At 36.2% G+C, this 22,971-nt stretch overlaps 1 protein-coding gene across 6 annotated transcripts in view; it reads left to right on the top strand.

The window, feature by feature from the left end:
* The window catches only part of asap2a (ArfGAP with SH3 domain, ankyrin repeat and PH domain 2a), a 141,728-nt gene that overhangs the window by 53,067 nt on the left and 65,690 nt on the right, over positions 1–22,971 (top strand). For all 6 annotated transcript variants that reach the window (XR_007899682.1, XM_051723475.1, XM_051723474.1 and 3 more), the window contains exons 3-4: positions 21,045–21,190; positions 21,534–21,608. Coding sequence is in view for 5 of the 6 variants with exons in the window: in XM_051723475.1 (XP_051579435.1) it covers positions 21,045–21,190; positions 21,534–21,608 (221 nt within the window). In the remaining variant the exon portion in view is untranslated. The remainder of the gene's footprint in view (positions 1–21,044; positions 21,191–21,533; positions 21,609–22,971) is intronic.

The following is a 22,971-nucleotide window of genomic DNA, read 5'->3' as shown; positions in this document are numbered from 1 at the left end:
AAAATAAGAGAAGGACATTTTCTTGACAGGTTTCTTGAGAATCCCCCGGTAAGTTTGACATGTCAGCTTCTTTTCAACAAACCCCTTACCCTAACTATTAAAATTTGGTGCATAACTCGTCTTGAACCGTTTGTGCTACAGACATAAATGACCTCAAATCATTCAGCTTGTTGAGGAAAGATGTGCAACAATGGGTGGACATACAAATGGGCAACCGCACTTTTTACACCCCAGTTCTCATAGCATAGCATCATGGTGGCAGGTTTTGCACAGGCAAGCATTACTTCAGAAAATGTCAACTCGCTCTACAACAACTGTTGCCCTAGAATGACTAATAATGAACCGACCCAGATTGACATCATAGAAGAAAATCAAGGCTGTTTATTTAAAGGATGCTGAACAAGACTTCTAAATCAGCCAAATGTGCTCTTTTTAAGTAGTTTGTATTAGTCATTAGAAAGGCATTATTGCGTAAGCCTTCATTTAAACACGTTCTTGCGCTTTAAGAAAACTGAGAATCTCTTCTTACAGGCCTGGTGATCGTGGGTGAAAGTTTGATTAATTTCTCTGTTATTAACAGCTTCTGTTATAAGTGAGCAATAGAACATCTGCTCTTAGCTGGTTTTAGAAAGGCCAGACAGCCGGGAATGTAAATCTCTCACGGTGAGAGACGATTCTCCTCATCAGATCAGCCTGAACTGCAGTGAATTTGCAGTCTTCAACAACACTGCTGAGTCATGAATAGAACTGTAGAAATAAACCTACTTCACGCCTGCAGCGAATATTGACAGTGTGTTAAAATCACTGCTGGAGTGTTGAATTTAACACTGAGTTCTAACCTTCATCTTAACATTAATGTCTATCTGTTTTCATTACTTTAGTGGAAGCTGCAGTGAACACCGCTATCATGTTGTGTATTTGTAAGAATGAAATGGATCTTAAGCGCTAAATTTTTCATGAAGTTGTTTGATGTTATTGAAATCAAGTGGCATCAACATTAGATACCTACTACCAGGGGGCTTTTAATAAAACTTTTACATAACACTATAACAATATTCTCCAAACTTTGTGAATAGTGTTACAGTGTAAGATGCAGAAATGGACAATGAGCTTTAAAAGAGCACCATTTACCAGAAAAGTTACTGGGTAAAACTCACCTTTGACCTTTCATATTTTATGTTTCATTTAAGTTTATGGAGAAACGATACTCTAGTAGAGGTGATTTCTGCTTTTGGAAAGGGCGATGAGGCATCAGTGTATTACTCCTTATTAATTCAGAGTCTGGGGTACGGAGTCTCAACCACTCTCAAGAGATTATGGGAGAAAGACTTAAACCTGGAATTGGAGGAGGGAGAATGGGCTAGGATTTTAAAAAACATAAAAACTGCATCAAGAGATGCAAGGGTGCGCCGTATACAATTCAAGATTTTACATCGGTTCTATTGGACCCCCTCTAAATTGTATAGGCTTGGTCTTAAAGACACACCCACCTGCTGGCGATGACAATCAGAGGATGGAGACATGGCCCATGTTTTTTGCTGGTGCGCTGAGATTCAGGAATTTTGGTTGAAGGTACAGAGTGTTGTGTGTGACGTGTTGGGCATTCGGATTTCGTTTTGGGTGATGGGGCGGTCATCGACGTAGGTGACAAATACATAAAAAATTGGGTCCTCACCAGTGCGATGATAGGCAGGCAGATTGTTTTAAGGGGTTGGAAGTCGGTGGGAGCACCCTCAATTCGGGAGTGGTGCAAGGAGATTGGAAGGGTGGCAGCCTTCGAAGAGGTAACATGTAGAAGGCTGGGGATATGGGATTCTTTTATTGGGAAATGGGGTAGATATTTGATGTTTTTTGGGGGCTCTCGGAGTGGGTCTGTGGAGAGAGAGGTATAGTTTAGAGTTGTATGTTTATTATTTGTGTATATGTATGTATGTGTGTATAAATATATATATGTGTGTGTGTGTGTGTGTGTGTGTGTGTATATATATATATATATATATATATATATGTGTGTGTGTGTGTGTGTATATATATATATATGTGTGTGTGTGTGTGTGTATATATATATATATATATATATATATATATATATATATATATATATATATATATATTTATATTTATTTATTTTTTATTATTTTATTCTCTGTATATGTGTGTACTTATGTAAGACCACTGGGATGTTCGTTTGGGGTCAGGTGGGGTTCTTATTTACATGGTACTCCAAGGTACTTCAAAGAATTTTAAAAAAAGTGATAACATTGTACTTTTTGGTACTTTTTTTGTTAGTAAGTATGACCATTTTATGATTCGTCTTAATACTTCTGTTTAGACATGTTTTAAAGCTGATTGAGATTTTTTTTTATAATCTTTTTATTTATTTATTTATTTATTTTTTAATACATAATATAGTATAGACTAAAATACACACAAAAAATACCATCTCACAAAGAATAACAAGACAAGTCAAGTCAACCTTTATTTATAGTGCACATTTAAAAACAACAGAAGTTGACCCAAAGTGCTTTACAGATCGAACAAACAAAATTACAGAGTGATATAAAAACAGACTGATTTAAAGTTAAATATAAAACATAATAAAATAAATAAAAACATTTAAAATACAACATCATGTATTTATCCATTTCAAACTATTCAATGATCTATTCAAAAGCTACAGAATAAAAATATGATTTTAAAGAAGATTTAAAAATGGCTAATGATGAAGCTGACCTCTCATGGAAAGGGAGACTGTTCCATAGATTAGGACCTACCACAGAAAAGGCAGGGTCACCCTTAGATCTATAGCGGCAATGGGGAACCTTCAATAGAAGTTGATCAGAAGAACACATAGTGCCTTGTAGACATAAAGCAGAATTTTAAAATCGACCCTGAATTTCACAGGAAGCCAGTGTAGAGACACTAAAACAGGGGAAATGTGATCACTATTTCTTGACCCTGTTAAAAGCCTAGCTGCCGCGTTTTGAACCAGCTGTAGGCAGGATAATGCAGTTTGGGGCAGACCAATGTACAATGAGTTACAATAGTCTAACCTTGATGTAATAAGTGAGTGGATCACAATTTCCAAGTCTTTATGGGAAAATGTTTTACTTTAGTGGTAAATCTCAGGTGGAAAAAGCTATCCTTGACAACAGCACTGATCTGCTTATTGAAAAGTAACAGTACAGCAGCATTGGGAGTGTTGTTGGGTTCTCAACAGGGAACAGGGTTTATATTAGGGTTCCAAAAAGATAATGGTTAGTTAAACCTCTGTATGTTTGTTATTTCTCTCTGAGGTCAAGCTGTGGCATATACATGAGGGGAGATTTGGTTGCTGAGATATGAAATATCCTCCCTTAATCGTTTAGACTTTTGTGTGTTATTGTGCTTGTTTTTTACTTAAATGAAGCACAGGTTTATACAACATTATTTTAGTTTTATGTTAAAATAAAATAAAAAAAGATTCCAAAAATAGTCAAGAATTAAGTCGTAATGTTTTGAGAATAAAGTCGTAATGTTACAAGAATAAAGTTGTAAAATACCAGCTGCAAGCAGTAATTACGGGGCCAAGCACACCAATCATTTAGGTTGAATATAGAATTCTGGTGATGATTTTAAGCAGAGTGGTGAAAAAAGACATTTGTTTTATTGGTAACACTTTACAGTAAGGTTCCATTTGCTAACATTAGTTAATGCATTAATTATCATGAATAAACAATTAAAAATATATTTGTAACAGCATTTATTAATCTTTGTTAATGTTAGTTAATAAAAATACAACTGTTCATTGTTAGTTCATGTTAGTTCATAGTGCATTAACTAATGTTAACTAATACAACTTTTGATTTTAAAAATGTATTAGTATATGTTGAAATTAACATTAACTAAGATTTATAAATGCTTAATAAGTATTGTTCATTGTTAGTTCATGTTAACTAATGTTGTTAACTTATGCTAACAAATGAAACCTTATTGTAAAATGTTACCGTTTTATTATTTATAATGTTATACAAATGCTTATAACTTTTGACCAATAGGTGGCACTGTCACCAAATTGATATGGTATTGTAAGGGCTTGGTAACAATGCCATATATTAAAAGAATAGTTCACCCAAAAATTTAAATTCTCTCATGATTAACTCACCTTTAAAGCATCCCAGATGTGTATGTCTTTGCTTCTTCAGCAGAACCGAAATTAAGATTTTTATAAGCACATTTCAGCTCTGTATGTCCATACAGTGCAAGTGTATGGGTGCCATCAGGCAGCTGGCTGTTTGACGGTCCATAGGTCATATTAAGGCAGCATAAAAGTAATCCACATGACTCCAGTCGATCAATTAATGTCTACTAAAGCAAATCGATAAGTTTGTGTAAATAATAAATCGATAATTAAATTAACTTTAATTTATTAATAAAAAAAATAAATAAAAAAAATCCTGCTAGCAGTCGATGCATCACAGAGCTGTCACGTGATGTAAGCGTGATGGGTCGTTCACACGAGAAGTCGGAAGTGCTTGCTTTCAGGGCTCCAAACTGTGACACAAATGGTCGCAAATGTGACCAAAAATAAATGATTGCGACAGTAATTTAAAATGCAGTCGCCATTGGCGAGAGTTGGGTTGTGTGCTTTCATATGCAGTTTTATCAGATATCATCTTGTGAGTTATTGAATACATCTTTAGAGCGCCAGTGTGTCTCACGCCATTTTTCACCCTTTCAGTTGATGATAGCAATTTGAATTCGAGTCACTTTTTCAGCGAATCAGCCGTCAGTGAGTTCACAACTGGGAACGCAGACATTTCAAAATAGTACTCCCATGTGTATTTCGGGCTTGTTTATAATTACAAGTCCCGTGTTATGTACCAAAACATTATTTATTTATTTATTTATTTAATAAATAAATAAATTTATTTTATTTATTTATTTTTTTTCTGGTTATAATTGATTGGGATTGGAGCAGCACAATAAACTGCATCTGGGATTTTATTCAATTTGCACTCTTGTAGTCTTTGTTTCTGGGCTCTGAATTTTCGGTATATTCTCAAAATACAATAATCTCATAATGTTAATACTTTATTCTCTAAACTTTATGACATTATTGTAGGAGAAGGCCTATTTTGAGATTGTTCTCAAAATATTCAGAATTTCACATAATGACTTTTTTTTTTTTTTTTTACATGGCACTAAAACGCTGTAATATAGTTGAAGGAGACACCTTTGCAAGAGTTTGTCAGATAACATGTGTTAATTTATTTTTTTTTATTTGTAATTTTTTTACTTCACAGACACATTTCGCTGCATTTGGTGTGTTTCTAAATAAGCACAGTTGTACATTAAAATGCAGTGTAGTTCTAGAATCTCTGTATCAACCTAAACACACAGTATTTACACTTTTTTGCCTTGTTTTTCAGTCTCTTTTCATACCATCTCATTTGCCCCGGCCTTTTACTATATAAGCGGCCAAAGCGTCTTCCAGCAAGGTCAAAGAGATCAACTCTCACTCCCGACACATCAGAGCTTTCTCACTTCAACCCATGAAACAAGCACTTCTGTCTGACAGTGCAGTATTATTTATGCATAGCCATCAGTATCTAGGAAACGGAGAGCTGTAGGCTGCCCAGAGAGAAGACAGTGAGGATGGAAGGAAGGGAGAGAATGCTGACAGAACTGGAGCATCTTTTTCCTCTATTTGGTTCTCGCCCAAGGCCAGCTTGAGGGTTTTGCTAATCATGAAACCTTGAGCTGGCATGAAGTGTCACTCATTGAGCATTTCACAGTAACAGATGTCTGCTGCTGTCACTAGAGGATAGCTGTCATCTTCACTGGTGTGCAAAGGGTAATTTAGTGAAAGACCCGTTGAAACCTTGAATGAAAGCTTCTGCTAAATGACAAGCAGTGGCTATGTAGTTAAAATAGAGTGTACAAATCATGAGATGTCAAGCTTAGGGAAAACTGCAAAGGTTTGATTAGCAACAGACCATGCCACACGTGTGTCTGTAGAAAATGCCATTGTTTGAAAGAATCTTTCCAATTAATTGCACTGTTTCACAACTTAATGCACTTTTTTAGGCATTGTATGCCTGATATTGATGTGAAGTCTGTTCCAAACAGTAGGCACCAAAACCAAATTTTTTGCTAGGGCTTTCAGTCGTTTAAAATGATTTGTTTTCAAATTAATTACATTACATGCCGATTAATTAATCACAGTTAAGGGCCATATTTATATATACGTTATCACAGGATACGTTCTTGCGTTCCATCTGGACTCATAAATTGTTGGTCTATCTAAACATGACTCAGATGGATGCTTTTGGAGCATTTCACTGTGGTTGCTTCTATGGATGCACCAATATGACATATTTCCTGATACTAATTTTAACAAAAAATGATATTTTTCCACTTACCTTATTTTGTCTTCAGATCACTGTTTTGCTAAGAAATTATGATTTAAAAATGTACAAAGAGGTACAAAAGCTTTTTAATGTTCTAATAATAAATAATTTCCATTGAACATGTATTGGATCTTTTGAACACATGACTGGCCAAAATGTTTAAGATAAGCCACAATGACAGAGAAATGGAAAATAAAAAAGATTTAAAAAAATATATTGAAAAATAACTAAATATCAAACCATGAGGATTGATGTGAAAACAAATATTATTTTGTACTTCTGTTTTTGCAGTTCAGAACAACAGAATTTACATTTTACATGTTTGTACTGTATATAATAGAACATCACAAATTCATACATATTATGCATATGTTGGGCAATTCCACAGAAATGTCAACCACATCATGGAAAATTAAAAAGTTACCAAAGGAACAAAACACACTTTTAAGTTCTGTTGTGGTGTAATGGATAATGGATAATGTGATACACACCGCTAGAGGGCGGGGCTTGCTTGCACAATGTTGACTGAAGCGCTGACTGAATCGCTGAATGAAGTCTATTTTTATGCTTTCAATAATCACGCAAAATCATATTGCGATTTCGATCTTAATCAATCGGGTAGCCTTAATGGATACCATACCAATGTCTAAGAAGTCAAAGTTTGCTGGTTTCAAAGCGTTTTGGATGGTTTTACCCAATCATTTATAGGAGTGCCGCTTTAACAACCATCATGTCTGTAACAATGGTTTTTCCTCATTAATGTGAGAATGAGAATGATTATGAGAAGGAGCACAATACGACGATACTTGAACAAAAATGAGCTGCATGGTCGAGTTGCCAGAAAGAAGTCAATGCCACAAAAAAGCCCGGTTACAATATGCTCGACAACACCTTGACACGCCTCACAGCTTCTGGCACACTGTAATTTGGAGTGACGAGACCAAAATAGAGCTTTATCGTCATAACCATAAGCGCTATGTTTGGAGAGGAGTCAACAAGTATTGTGCTCCTTGAAACAACCACACCATCTTTTTCCAGAGCAGCCTGTATTTCTCCTGAGGTTACTTGTGGGTTTTTCTTTGTATCCCGAACAATTCTTCTGGCAGTTGTGGCTGAAATCTTTCTTGGTCTACCTGACCTTGGCTTGGTATCAAGAGATCCCCGAATTTTCCACTTCTTAATAAGTGATTGAACAGTACTGACTGGCATTTTCAAGGCTTTGGATATCTTTTTATATCCTTTTCCATTTTTATAAAGTTCCATTACCTTGTTACGCAGGTCTTTTGACAGTTCTTTTCTGCTCCCCATGGCTCAGTATCTAGCCTGCTCAGTGCATCCACGTGAGAGCTAACAAACTCATTGACTATCTATACACAGACACTAATTGCAATTTTAAAAGCCACAGGTGTGGGAAATTAACCTTTAATTGCCATTTAAACCTGTATGTGTCACCTTGTGTCTCTGTAACAAGGCCAAACATTCAAGGGTATGTAAACTTTTGATCAGGGCCATTTGGGTGATTTCTGTAATCATTATGATTTAAAAAGAAGTCAAACAACTATGTGATAATAAATGGCTTCATATGATCACTATCCTTATATAAAAGTTTATACATATTTTCAAAATTAGTGCCAAAATTTCACAATTTCTGCCAGGGTATGCAAACTTTTGAGCACAACTGTATATATATACACACACACACACACCAATCAGCCACAACATTAAAACCACCTGCCTAATATTGTGTAGGTCCCCCTCGTGCCACCAGAACAGCGCCAACCCGCATCTCAGAATAGCATTAGCTGTTCTTCTTACCACAATTGTACAGAGCGGTTATCTGAGTTACCGTAGACTTTGTCAGTTCGAACTAGTCTGGCCGTTCTCTGTTGACCTCTCTTATCAACAAGGCATTTCCATCCACAGAACTGATGTTCACTGGATGTTTTTTGTTTTTGGCACCATTCTGAATAAACTCTAGAGACTGTTGTGTGTGAAAATCCCAGGAGATCAGCAGTTACAGAAATACTCAAACCAGCTCATCTGGCACCAACAATCACCCATGCGATTATCTAATCAGACAATCGTGTGGCAGCAGTGCAGTGCATAAAATCATGCATATACAGGTCAGGAGCTTCAGTTAATGTTCACATCAACCATCAGAATGGGGAAAAAATTTGATCTCAGTGATTTGGACCATGGCATGCTTGTTGGTGCCAGATGGCCAGACTAGTTCGAACTGACAAAGTCTACAGTAACTCAGATAAACGCTCTGTACAACTGTGGTGAGAAGAATAGGGTTGGCGCAGTTTTGGCAGCACGAGGGGGACCTACTCAATATTAGGCAGATGGTTTTAACGTTGTGGCTGATTGGTGTATACTGTATGTATATAAAATACAGTATGATTAATATTTCACTTTTGAGCTGGTTTTGTCTTGAATTTTTTGTGATGATTCTCATTACATTTTTATAACTGTAATACAAGAATGAAAATCATCCTCTCCAGAATATATATATTACAGTGATGGAATGGAGAGAGAGAGTATGTGCTTAACTATTATGAAGATAATGTCAATGGAATTTATTTTTTCATTTTCTTAATGCAAAAATATAATTATTAATTAAATATAATATAATTGATTTTTTTGGGTGAAATATTACATCATGTTCTTGACAGGCTTTGAGATTCTCTTTTATGTGTGATTAAAGGATTATTCCAGGTTCAATACAAGTTAAGCTCAGTCAACAGCATTTGTGGCATAATGTTGTTTACCACAAAAAATGATTTCATTTCATCTCTCCTTTTCTTAATAAATATTAATAAATTAAATAAAAAAGCAAAAATCAAGGTTACAGTGAGGCACTTACAATGGAAGTAAATGGGGCCAATGTTTGGAGGGTTTAAAGGCAAAAATGTGAAATGTATAATTTTTAAAGGCACTTACATTAATTATTTTGTTGAAACTTGTGTATTATTTGTACTGTAAAAGTGTTTAAATCAGCGTTTTTGCGGAAAGTTGAAATATTTAATATAACTTTACACAGAAAAGATTAGTACTGGTAAGTGATTTTATCACACTAAAATCATGTTAACATGCATATTGTTTACGTCTTGTAACTACTTTTAAACAGAGTATTTTAACATTTATGGATTGGCCCCATTTACTTCTATTTCAAGTGCCTCACTGGAACTAATTTTGGCCTTTTTTTAAGAAAAAGAGATGAGTCTAAATGCATTTTTGTGGTAATCAATATTTTGCTTCAAATGATTTTGATTGAGCTTAACTTTTATTGAACTTGGAATAATCCTTTAAAGGGATAGTTCACCCAAAAATGGAAATTCTCTCATCATTTCCTCTAATATTGCTCGTCATGCTTGTATGAATCGAACATTACTCGTGTGTTAACCGACTGTGATGGATCTACGTTGTCAGGGGAAATTACTGTGACGTTTACTAATATTCATGACTTCTGAAATTGACTTCTTGTAATTGTTATATTGCATATTAGCATATTATTTTCATGTTTAATAAAGTATATTTTATCCCCATCATTATTGAATCCTCGTTTTATGTTTTTAGTTTACGGGGTTATTGTGTGTATTGCATAAACTTAATATTGTAGTATTATGGCTCACTTGCATTATCAGCTGAGGCTGTACAATGTAATATAAAAATGAATTAAGTCTTCCATTGAACTCATATTCCATATCATGAGCATCACCTCTTAAATTGACGTGTAGTACAATACAAACATATTGGAAGATAAAACACTTGAATAACCATATAAAATATATATGGGTAATGGTATACCCTGTTCTCTATGTAAAAGTGCTTTAAGTGTAGTGTCAGAAAAGCACTATAAGATTAAAATTAATTCATTCAAAATATGTAAATAGGAGTATTTTTTTCATCTTATTTAAAGGTAAGCTGAAGAGCAGTGCCGTAACATGATTCATATAATGTGTTCTTCCGCAAATTGCATGCAATTTTAACTTTCAATCACAGATGTTTCTAGATAGCACAAAGTTACGTAGTGCAGCTTTAATCAACAACCTTAAATCAATAGTTAATATGTTTCCATCATTTTTAATTTGATGTTTTTAATTTAATGCTTCATGGGATTGTAGTTCAACCCCTCATTAAAGATGTTAATTACACAGTCTTGTACGTTTGTCTTTTTGTCTGATTTTCAAATACTTTTTTGCATTAAATCAAAGTTTGTAATATTGTGATTCACTCAAGCCTTTGGAAAAAATGGGGAAAATACTTCTGGAACCCAGACAGCTGAAAAAGTGGGTGGGCACTGTTGCGCTTTGTTTTGATACTTTGAAGTTTTGATTTATCAGTCAGTCAGAGAAGTCTGTTTTGAGATTTGATGAGTAATTTTTGTGCAGCAGGTGTTTGAAGGAACAGGTTCTTCACAACTCCTGATCAGACGCTCTCCCATTGCTCTAAATGCTCAACCTGTCTGAGAATGTAACAGTAGCGTTATGGAGGGCTGGCGCGAGAGCTGACTCATCCTTTGGTGGAACAGTAGGGTCTCAGGGCCTGTGAAGGGGATTTCTAAAAGATAAATGAATCCTCTATCTTATAACACTGCAAAATATTACATTAAACATTTTAAATCAACTTGAAATGACATGCACAACCAGGAATGAGTATTCCGAAAGCAAGTAGTGTCCATTTTGGTTTCATGTTGACTGGGCATTTAGGAGATGCTATTTTTCCAGAGCTACTTCAAAAAAGTACTTTAGTTTCACATATAAGACTGCAGTAGTTTACAGAGGGCAACATAGTATTTATACATTTGCATAAAAAGAATTGCCACCTGCAAATATTCAAGTCAACATAAGATTCTTTTACATTTTTTTTTTTTTTTTTTTGCGTGTGAAGATTTGGAGTGATTCCTAATCCACACTAATAAGTTTTTGTTTGAAAAAATATTGATTTTGCTATGTTTACTACTCTCATCCTCACCGGAATGTCATTTTGCAAAAAAGCTCTCCATAACCACATATTTAAAAAAAAAAAAAACAATGACGTTAGAAAAGTTGTTTTTTTGTTTTGTTTTTTTTAAAGTGTGGATGTGGATCGTTCATGGATAAGGCAGTGCAAGAATGCATTGTTCAAAGCCAAACAAAAACATTTATCCAAGATGGCGGAGTCGAGAGAAATGCTGATTTATGTGCTTACCCTAACAAAAATCGAGAGTTCATGGCAAAATTGCTGCAAATTCGCCACTGATCATTTTTACATGCAGATGAGCTTTGCGGCAAACTTGCAGCAAATTGTTCATTGTTGCCAAAGGTTTGCTGGAGGTTCACCACTGCTGGGGAAGAGCTGCAAACTTCTGGCAAACATCTGGTGATTTTTTTTTGTAAGGGTAAATGTGATTTATACAATTAAATATTTTTGGAGTTTATTCAATACTGCAAAGCACTGATAAAATTTACTATTTTATCCAATATTGTTTCGTGTTTTTTTATTCATTTTTGTGCTTAGTGTCGCATTGTTAGCTTAGCAACATGCTGACATCAAATTTCTATTGGAATCATTGCCATTGGTTCACATACAGTATAATGGTAATATATGGGCTAAAAAAGACTTGGGTTAGCACTTTTACTAAACCTTATTTGTCTTATCTTTTTTATCAAGTGTTCATTGATTGAGGCAGGTGTAGTCATTCATCAAACTAAACAGGCAAAGGGCATATGGCAAAAGCAGGTGTAAGATAAGAAAAACCTGTCTTTGCTTTCCTGTTTAGGGAAAAAGGACCTGACTTGTTTCATTTGAATGGCCCGTGTCCTCTAGAATCTTCTCAGCGTGCACCCTTTACATTTACATTATGCTTTAGCCTGAATTTAATTACCGTCCCTGTTGTTGTGACCTGGGCATCATTCCAAGTCTACTCAGCTTCATGAGTGCTCACATACACTAGAGTGTGTATTCAGGTCTTCCTTTTGTTTTTCATCTGTGTTGTTGCCACATGGCCGCAGTGCTGGACTGGCTCTTGTGATAGCACACCACCACCTCACTTCCTGTCCTTTTGTGTACTTACTATCTAGGGACAATGGGTCACCTAAAGAGAAACCTCTCAAACAGACTTTCACAAGCTACACTTGAGAATAAACAAATAACCTTATGTATAATTCATCATAGGGCATCGACTCAAAAAATAAATACTGTGTGGAGGAGGGAGGATGTGGCTATTCTTGTCGAAGGTTTTTGTTGTAAGAAATTGTGTTAGTAATGCCTGATAACAGTGTTTCGTACAGAAATTTGTCTTTGCAATGGGGTGCAAAAAACTCCAACCAAGAAATTGGTCCTAACAACATGCTAAACAATAACTGATGCAATTTGTTTCAGCATATTTTGTTAATAAAATATTGCATTGTGTGATAATTAAATGTATTAGGCTACTGCAAATTAACTTTTTAACTATGTGTTATCATTTGAACAACCAGTCAGCAATAACACCGTTTTAAGTTTTACTTACCTTACAAATCGTGAAGTAAATATAACTAATATATTAATACTGTACAAAATAAATGTAATCCTCATAATAATAATAATAATAATTAAGTGTTATATTGTATGATTAGTAAAAATACATATAGGTAAATATTGCTTTTAATTACTATTTAGTTGTATTGGTTGATCTAAATGACAATGAATAAATATTCTTTCTTGTGTTCATTTTGTACAAATATGTGGAAAACATGCCTTTTTATTTCATGCATTAAAAATGTCCAGTATTCTTGGCTTTTTAATGCCATTTTAGAACATATATATATATATATATATATATATATATATATATATATATATATATATATATATGTTGAAGTCAGAAGTTGAAGTCAGAAGTTTACATACACAGCCATTTACATTACAGCCATTAAAACTCATTTTTTAACCACTCCACCGATTTCATATTAGCAAACTATAGTTTTGGCAAGTTGTTTAGAACATTTACTTTGTGCATGACACAAGTAATGTTTCCAACAATTGTTTACAGACAGATTGTTTCACTTTTAATTGACTATATCACAATTCCAGTGGGTCAGAAGTTTACATACACTAAGTTAACTGAGCCTTTAAGCAGCTTGGAAAAATTCCAGAAAATGATGTCAAATTACTTTAGACAATTAGCTTCTGATAGGAGGTGTACTGAATTGGAGGTGTACCTGTGGATGAATTTTAACCTTCAAATTCAGTGCCTCTTTGCTTGACATCATGGAAAAATCAAAAGAAATCAGCCAAGACCTCAGAAAAAAGAATTGTGGACCTCCACAAGTCTGGTTCATCGTTGGAAGCAATTTCCAAACACCTGAAGGTTCCACGTTCATCTGTACAAACAATAGTATGCAATTATAAACACCGTGGGACCATGCAGCCATCATACCGCTCAGGAAGGAGACACATTCTGTCTCCTAGAGAGGAACGTAGTTTGGTGCGAAAAGTGCAAATCAGTCCCAGAACAACAGCAAAGGACCTTGTGAATATGCTGGAGGAAACAGGTAGACATGTATCTATATCCACAGTAAAATGAGTCCTATATCGACATAACCTGAAAAGCTGTTCAGCAAGGAAGAAGCCACTGCTCCAGAACCGCCATAAAAAAGCCAGGCTACAGTTTGCAAGCACACATGGGGACAAAGATCTTACTTTTTGGAGAAATGTCCTCTGGTCTGATGAAACAAATATTGAACTGTTTGGCCATAATGACCATCATTATGTTTGGAGGAAAAATGGTGAGGCTTGCAAGCCGAAGAACACCATCCCAACCCTGAAGCATGGGGGTGGCAGCATCATGTTGTGGGGGTGCTTTGCTGCAGGAGGGACTGGTGCACTTCACAAAATAGATGACATCATGAGGAAGGAAATTTATGTGGATATATTGAAGCAAAATCTCAAGACATCAGCCAGGAAGTGAAAGCTCAGTCGCAAATGGGTCTTCCAAATGAACAATGACCCCAAGCATACCTCCAAAGCTGTGGCAAAATGGCTTAAGGACAATAAAGTCAAGGTATTGGAGTGGCCATCACAAAGCCCTGACTTCAATCTGATGGAAAATTTCTGGGCAAAACTGAAAAAGCGTGTGCGAGTAAGGAGGCCTGCAAACCGGACTCAGTTACACCAGTTCTGTCTGGAGGAATGGGCCAAAATTCCAGCAACTTATTGTGAGAAGCTTGTGGAAGGCAACCCAAAACGTTTGACCCAAGTTAAGCAATTTAAATGCAATGCTACCAAATACTAACAAAGTGTATGTAAACCTTTGACCCACTGGGAATGTGATGAAAGAAAGAAATTCTGAAATAAATTATTCTCTCTATTATTATTCTGACATTTCACATTCTTAAAATAAAATAGTGATCATAACTGACCTAAGACAGGGAATGTTTTCTACAATTAAATGTCAGTAATTGTGAAAAAACTGAGTTTCAATGTATTTGGCTAAGGTAAATATAAACTTCTTACTTCAACTGTATATACAAAAACGAGTCAAAACATTATGACTACTCACAGGTGAAGCGACAACGTTGATCATCTCCTAACAAGGCCACATGTCAAGGTCTGGGTAGATTAGATGGTAAGCAACAATCAGTTCTCTTAGTTAATGTGTTTAATGCAGGAGAACTGGGCAGGAGTAAAGACCTGAGTGACTTGGGCCAAATTGTTATGACCAGACAACTGGGTCAGAGCACCTCTGAAACAGCAAGGCTTGAGAGTGGTCCGAGGAGGGACAAACCGGCGACAGGGCGTTGGGTGCCCAGGGCTCATCGATGCACGAGGGCAACAAAGGCTATTCCATCTGGTCTGAACCGACAGAAGGTCTACTGTGGCACAAGTCACAGAAAATGTAAATGATGGTTACGGGAGGAATGTGTCACAACACAAAGTGCATCGCACTCTACTGCATATGAGGCTGCGTAGCAGCAGACCGGTCAGAATGCCCATGATGACTCCTGTTCACCGTCGAAAGCACCTGCAATGGGCACACGAGTGTCGGAACTGGACCTTGGAGCAGTGGAAGAAGGTCATCTGGTCCAATGAGTCCTGTTTTATTTTACATCATGTGGACGGGCGTGTAAGTGTGCGCCGTTTACCTGGGGAAGTGAAGGCACCAGGATGCTCTGTGGGAAGACGACAAGCCAGTGGAGGGAGTGTGATGCTCTGGGTAATGTTCTGCTGGGAAACCCTGGGTCCTGCCATTCATGTGGACATCAATTTTACACGTGCCACCTAACTAAACATCACTGCAGACCAGGTACACCCCTTCATAGCAATGGTTTTCCCTGATGGCAGTGGCCTCTTTCAGCAGAATAATGCACCCTGCCACACTGAACATATTGTTCTGGAATGGTTTGAGGAACACGATGAAGAGTTCAAGGTGTTGCCCTTGCCTCCAAATTCCCCAGATCTCAATCCGATTGAGCATCTGTGGGATGTGCTGGACCAACAAGTCCAATCCACGGTGTCTTCACCTCGCAAATTACAGGACTTGAAGGATCTGCTGCTAATGTCTTGGTGCCAGATACCACAGGACACCTTCAGGGGTCTTGTAGAGTCCATGCCTCGGCAGGTCGGCGCTGTTTTGGCGGCACACGGAGGACCAACAGCACATTAGGCAGGTGGTCATAATTTTTTGGTTCATCAGTGTGTATATATTTGCATATACAGTATATAGAGTATCGTCAATAAGCTGAAAAATATTGAGATATTGTTTTTGCGTCCATATCGCCCCTTATTGTCAATATGTTATTTTGCGGCACCCAGTATCTTCAGTCACATACACAATTCATAAACTCACAACTAGAATAGTTTTGAGAGAATAAATATATTTTATTCTTTGCTCTGGCACTGCAGATTCAGCAGCGACACAGTGCAGCTCCTGAATAGCAGTGCAGGAAATGCTGCTTATTAATGTTAGCTGATTGTGGGGAAAAAGGTCACACACTAGGGAGTCTTGAAGCTTCAGGTGTTGATTGCAAACAGCCCACATTTGGTTGGCTCCCACACTGACTGGCGTCCCCACACTTTATAACATGTTCATACTTGTATATTACACATTTTCCCTGCAGACAAACTATGGAGGGTTTGCAACATCAGTGTAACCAGTAAATTACATGCTTGTTTTCCAGACTTTAGAACATAACTAGGGTTTGTACTCCTGACCCAGGAGAGAATGACGATTGGGAGTTGGAATTAAGAGGAAGTTCTGCATTTTTCAGATTTGTTTATTGTTCCATCAGGCTCTATCGGGATCTTTTTGTCTCATCGTCCAATAACAAATGACAGAGTGTGGAAAATGCTCCCTAAAATAATAAATATACTGTGTGTGTCCATGGCTCTGTGCAACTGATGAGATTTGGAGGAGTGTAACTGATAATGTTGGAGTGCAAGACAACACAATTGAGAGGAAAGAAGCAAAGAGTAGGAAAGAATAATAAGACAGGAGCCAAACACATGATACTTTGACTAAGACTACTCCAGACTTTTCGATAACTGACTATGTTCTGTTTTTGCTTTCTATAGAAGAATGTGAGGCTTGTATGTTTATGTAGCGCTGCATAAACTTGATAATTATTTTCTTAATTATTGTTGTCAATGCAGACCTTCACTAGATTAAACACCATATTTAATAGAGCTGTTCAGCCATGACATCAATTTTTAGGCAAACCCATAAGTCTAATTCGCCATGGTTTCCCTCGAGATTTTCCAATGGGTTTTTATAATGAGGTTTTCCAACTTATGTTTAAAATAAGGTCTGTGGTAAACATTACTTGACGATACACTGACCTTTTGTTCTGCAAAATAAATTGCACACAATCATCCCTCAAACATGAATTTTGAAGCCGCCATGTGTTTTTAAAAAAAAATGCAATTTTTGTTAAAAATTCATGTTTGAGGTATTACTATATGTAATTTATGTAGTAGAATGTTCATGTATCAAGTAATGTTTACCACAGATCTTATTTTACTCATAAGTTCAAAACCCCATAATACAGACCCATAGGAAAATCCTGAGGGAACCCATGGCGAATTCTCTTCCATTTTTTCTACAACCTGAACATCTCTATTTGACGCAAACAAAAATGCAGCTATCAGTGACAGAAGTATAATCTGTTCAATATATCATACTTCCTTAATTTCCAGTCTGATCAGTGCAGAAAATGCAATAAAAGTCTGGATTAAATGACTCCTGTCCCTTACAGTCTTATTTTCATCCTCATTAAGTTAGTGTCTACTCCAAATAAGGTCTATAGGTTTATATTGCAGCATTTGATAAAGATTTAGGATTGAGACAGTTTTCTTTAGACAGAGTGTGAATTGTGGGATTTAAAGGGGTTATGACATACTTTTTTTTTTAATAATATTTATTTTTTTTCTCTGAGGTCCACTTATAAGGTCTGAAACGCTTGGTTTAGGTCTCAGTGTCCCCTTTAAACTTCAATGTAAATGCCTACTTTTATAATTTGCTAACATCATGCAGCCCCTCGAATACAGCCATATTTATCTGAAACTCAATCGTAAGAGAATGAACAAGCTCCACAACATTATTAAACTAAATTTCAGGGTTTACACACAAGTCACACCCAACACATTGCATCCGAATGTATCAAACTGTTTACTCAAGCACAGCAGCACCATAAACTATAAATATCAAACAGTCATGACATTTAAAACATTCATGAATGGAATTGTGTACTTATGGTTTTGCGGTTGGGTCCAATAGTGTTTTTAACTGTCTCATCCCTCAATAACAGTCCCTTTGCTTGCAAAGCTTGAATCATGTTGTGACTGGTTCACAAGCAATCAAAACTGATATGAGCCAAAAACACATATAATACATGCTGAAATGAGACGAACACACATACAATACACAATGAAATGTTCTAAACACAAGCAATTCAATCCACGGTGAAATATTCTAAACACAAGCAATTCAATCCATGGTGAAACATGACGTTCAAACATATCCTGCACTGATGCATTCAGGAAATGTGTTAACCTTCAGTCATTCTTTCCTGATGTTGTGATTCTTCAACAGAGGCCAAACTAGAGACGCTGTTCTTCACAGGCATGAAATCTCATATCTTCCAAATTCTGTTTACTCTGGACAAGATGCAGTTCTCCCAGCCAGCGACAGAAATAGAATGGAACAGAACATATGCGTTCAGATGGGCACAAGAATGTGTCCTGTGTAGGGATGCCCCCTGATAGTCGACCAAATGTTAGTCGATGAGAAGAGTCTTGGTCGACCAAGTTTTGATTGGCCGGTTGGTCACAGAAAAAAAAAACTCCACAGGAAACCGACGAACACCTGTATTACCGCTGGTTGGATGCGAGGGGGTACTATGGGGTAATTTTCGTTAAGCAGGGTTAGGGTTAAGCCTACACAATAAAGCAAGACACCTTGATTTCAAACTGTGTGTGAATAAATTTGTTTTGTTCCCTCCTTCACGATATATATATATATATATATATATATATTTATATCGGCAAATATATATCGACAACCCCTGGGCTGAAGGATCGGTGAATATTCTTGCTCTAGTGATTTTGCGTTGAAAATTAATTTCTTTTAAAAACGAAAAACTTAAATCAAATACATTTCTAAATTCAAATTGTACTCCAAATGAAATGAAAAAGCAATTAAAATAATGAAGTGATCGAAAAAATAATATATATATATACAGTATAAGTAACCACCTTTCCATTTACCGTCAGGCAAGTATCCACCTAAACATGCGATTATAAATGTAAAAATAATAATTATAATGATGATAATAATCACTGAAATCTAAATCATGGTTCGAGGTGAACATGTTTTTGTATTATTTTATGTTTTAATCACAGATGTATAGGCTGTAGAGTTGCGTTCACAATGAACTGCTCTGTGGAAATAAAGCGAACTGAACTCAAAGCACCTCCTGAGCTGAGATGTCTGAGGTCATTTACAGCACTCATAGACGATACTGTTCTTGCAACAAACAAAAAAAATTCAGAAGACAGAAACAAAGAAAGAGTGAGAACCTTTTACATGCGCAAGTTCCACGAGACTGCACGCCTCCGTACAAACAGCGTGTCATACATGCGCATAGACGGCTTTTCTGTCATCCGTTCTTAAAAATATAATAAAGTGTGTTTCTTCAAGCACATGTCTGTGCCTACGGGCAAATTATTTGTAATTTTAATTTGATAATAATAATAGCCTAATAATATTCATAATAATAATTTAATACATTAATGGGCAAACGAGCCAAATATCGTCTTGACATCGTCAAAGACATCAGCTATTGGCAATCACTCTGACCATCGTCGATCCCCGAGATCATCATCTGTCGGCACAACCCTAATGTGCATTTCTCTCTATAAATGAACAAAATGTTCAGACAGTCTCCTTGCTGGTTTTTTCGACACATTCAGAATCATTACCGCTTTTGCCGGTGTCGCTGTGGCTCACTTTGTGCGTGCGCTTGTAAAATTTATATTTTAAAGGCTCATTATTACGGTTTAGTATTTCTCTGTAATGTAGAACAGTCTGTTAACAGTTACTTATAACATTCTTTCTCAGCCCTGGAACTCAAACCATTTTCTGATGCCCTCCAAAATATATACAGTATTGTGCAAAAGTTTTAGGCACTTGTGAAAAATGTTGCATAGTGAGGATTTCTTCAAAAATAATGTCATAAATAGTTTTCATTTATCAATTAACATCATACAAAGTCCAGTAAATATCAAAAAGCTAAATCAATATTTGGTGTGGCCACCTTTGCCTTTAAAACAGCCCCAATTCTCCTAGATACACCTGGACACAGTTTTTCTTGATTGTTGGCAGATAGGATGTACCAAGCTTCTTGGAGAATTCACCACAGTTCTTCTATCTATTTAGGCTGTCTCAATTGCTTCTGTCTCTTCATGTAATACCAGACTGACTCGATGTTCAGTGGGGGCAATGCCATCTGTTGCAGGGCTCCCTGTTCTTCTATTCTAATCTTTTCTATTGCAAATGTAATGTTTGGGAGTGTAAAATGTATTTTTCCTATTGACACACTAAAGCTGAAGATATAAATAACCATCTTAAGACAAATGTTTTTGTGAAACATCTTATGTGCCTAGAACTTTTGCACAGTACTGTATATATATATTTAAGTAATTCAATTAATATAATAAACGTGCGACTAGTCAACTATTGGCTTAAATGAACGCCTACTAGTCGACTAGGAAAATCTTTGGTCGGGGGCAGCCCTAGTCCTGTGTATGTTCTCTTTGGTGTGCAGGAATATTAGGCACATCTTGTTCTTTCCTCTTAACCTTTCTGACTGAGCGTCAGTGGGCAGGCCAAGGGCGCGATGGTGTAATAATAGGTGTTTATGTCTTGCTGATAGAGGCAGTCATGTGCTGATGTATTCTTCTCTGTGTTGTCAGAAAGTAGGGAAAATCCAAACGAGATGTTTTTGCATCTTGGTTTAAAAAAAAATTCTTTGTATTGAGGAGGACGTTTTGAGTTCTGAAACTTACAGTATGTTTTTAAGTACAATGAACTCTTACATGTCAAAAGATCAAAGGAAATTTTATTCCTCATGTCATGACCTCTGTAAACAATTTGATATAGACTGCATTGCAACTTTTCTTTGTTTTTAGCTCATGTGGAGAACGAGGAGCAGTACACTCAAGCTCTGGAGAAGTTTGGCGAGAACTGTGTGTATAGAGATGACCCTGACCTTGGATCAGCCTTCCTGAAGTTCTCCGTCTTCACCAAGGAGCTCACAGCCCTCTTCAAGAATCTGGTGAGGACATTTTGTGATTTGTGTGTAACGTTTATGAGGTGGAAATGCATTTCAACAGCTTATGTCCAAGCCATTAATGAGTCCAAAAAGATCCTTAGTCATTGGTCATTTGTAGTTTGGGGTTATTTTCTAACCAGTTTTTGCAAACACAATGAATAATTCCCCTAATATCATGCTTGCATGAATACTTTACTTAAACCGCCTCACGCTCTAACAGAGTGCTTTGTTTCCTCTCCGCCATTATGTGTTTATTTCTCGGCACAGATATGATTATAATTATAAGAGAGACAATGACAGCACTGGGGAGAAGAGATTTGTCTAATGCGTTGCCTTCACTTTCTAGTTTCAGAACATGAATAACATCATTACCTTCCCATTGGACAGTCTGCTGAAGGGAGATCTAAAAGGGGTTAAAGGGGTAAGTTCATTACCTTAAGCCTATAAACAGTTTCTTTGTGCTTTTTGGCAGTATTTGAGTGCCTTATTGATCAGTGGTTTTCAATTTTATTGCAAGTTTATGCACGTCAGCCAATACATAATGGATGGGTAAAATATCTTGGCACACACAGGCCTTAGTTGGTCGACAGTGTTGGGGGTAATGCGTTAGGCTAGACACATCCTTTAGACATTTACACAAAAAGAAATGCTTGGGCAATGCCTTGCATGGCTGGGGACCAAATTAGTTCAGAGTCTGAACTTTTTTTTGTCTGTTTTATCAGTAATGTTCCCCAATATTTTTTGGTCTAATATACCGGTATATAGTAGAAAGTCCAGTACAAGTCTTAGACCACTGTCCGTGTATGTGCATATGCTCTTGGGGTCAACCGATATGTTTTTTTTTCAGGGCTGAAACCAATAACGATTATTAGTAATCAAGGAGACCGATAACCGATATTTGGGCCTATTAACATATGTTTAAATAAATACTGCAAAACAGAACATTTGAATATTATCTTTTGAAAAATACTGGAAAACAACATATCAACATTATTTTTTTGAAAAATAAAGCGGAGGGAGCTCCAATCAGCATTTCTTTTCTCTTCAAATGGATTATAATGATTGTGATGTTTATTGCAACTTCAGCATAGAGCAGGGGCATTCAATTACATTTCCAAGAGGTCCGGAAATGTTTAAAAATGTAATTTCTATCCCACCAAAAGTCCATACAATAATAACGTATTATTTCATAGCCATTCTGGCTAATGGCAATGTGTAAGAAATTATAATTTTTTGGAATAGTTATTTTAAATTTCCAAGCTGACAGCAATAGTACTTTGTAAAATGAAAGAAATGTCTCTTAAGAACCGGGCAAGAATGAGGACATTGTAGCCCAAAGACAACCAAAGTAGTGGACTATGGGAGATCTTCTATCATTTATATATGCATAGGAAAGCTACTGTATTGTAAATGTATGTCTTAATGAACGATTTTTATATTTTACCTAAAATGGAAATCAACCAAAAACAAACAAACAAACAATATACATCTAAATAGCGCAGTTTAAAAATACTGTTTGCTATAGTTAAGTATAAATGGGCTGACTATCAAATAATGGAAATGTTTTTCATCATAAGCAGAGAACTCGTCATTTCAAAGTTTTGGTTGTTTTTCTTGCCATCCATACCAGAGACGATGTTATCTCTGATTAATACAAAAAAAAATATGTTAACAAAAATCTCTGTTTATTATCAATAGGCTCAAAACATGTTGATTAATAAAGCTAATTTTAGACTGAAAATATAGTTCTAGTTTAAAGGCGCTCTATAAATTGTATAAGATGA

Source organism: Myxocyprinus asiaticus, chromosome 17 (genome assembly GCF_019703515.2).
Source record: "Myxocyprinus asiaticus isolate MX2 ecotype Aquarium Trade chromosome 17, UBuf_Myxa_2, whole genome shotgun sequence".
NCBI lineage: Eukaryota > Metazoa > Chordata > Actinopteri > Cypriniformes > Catostomidae > Myxocyprinus > Myxocyprinus asiaticus.
This window is presented reverse-complemented; position numbering and strand designations above follow the sequence as displayed.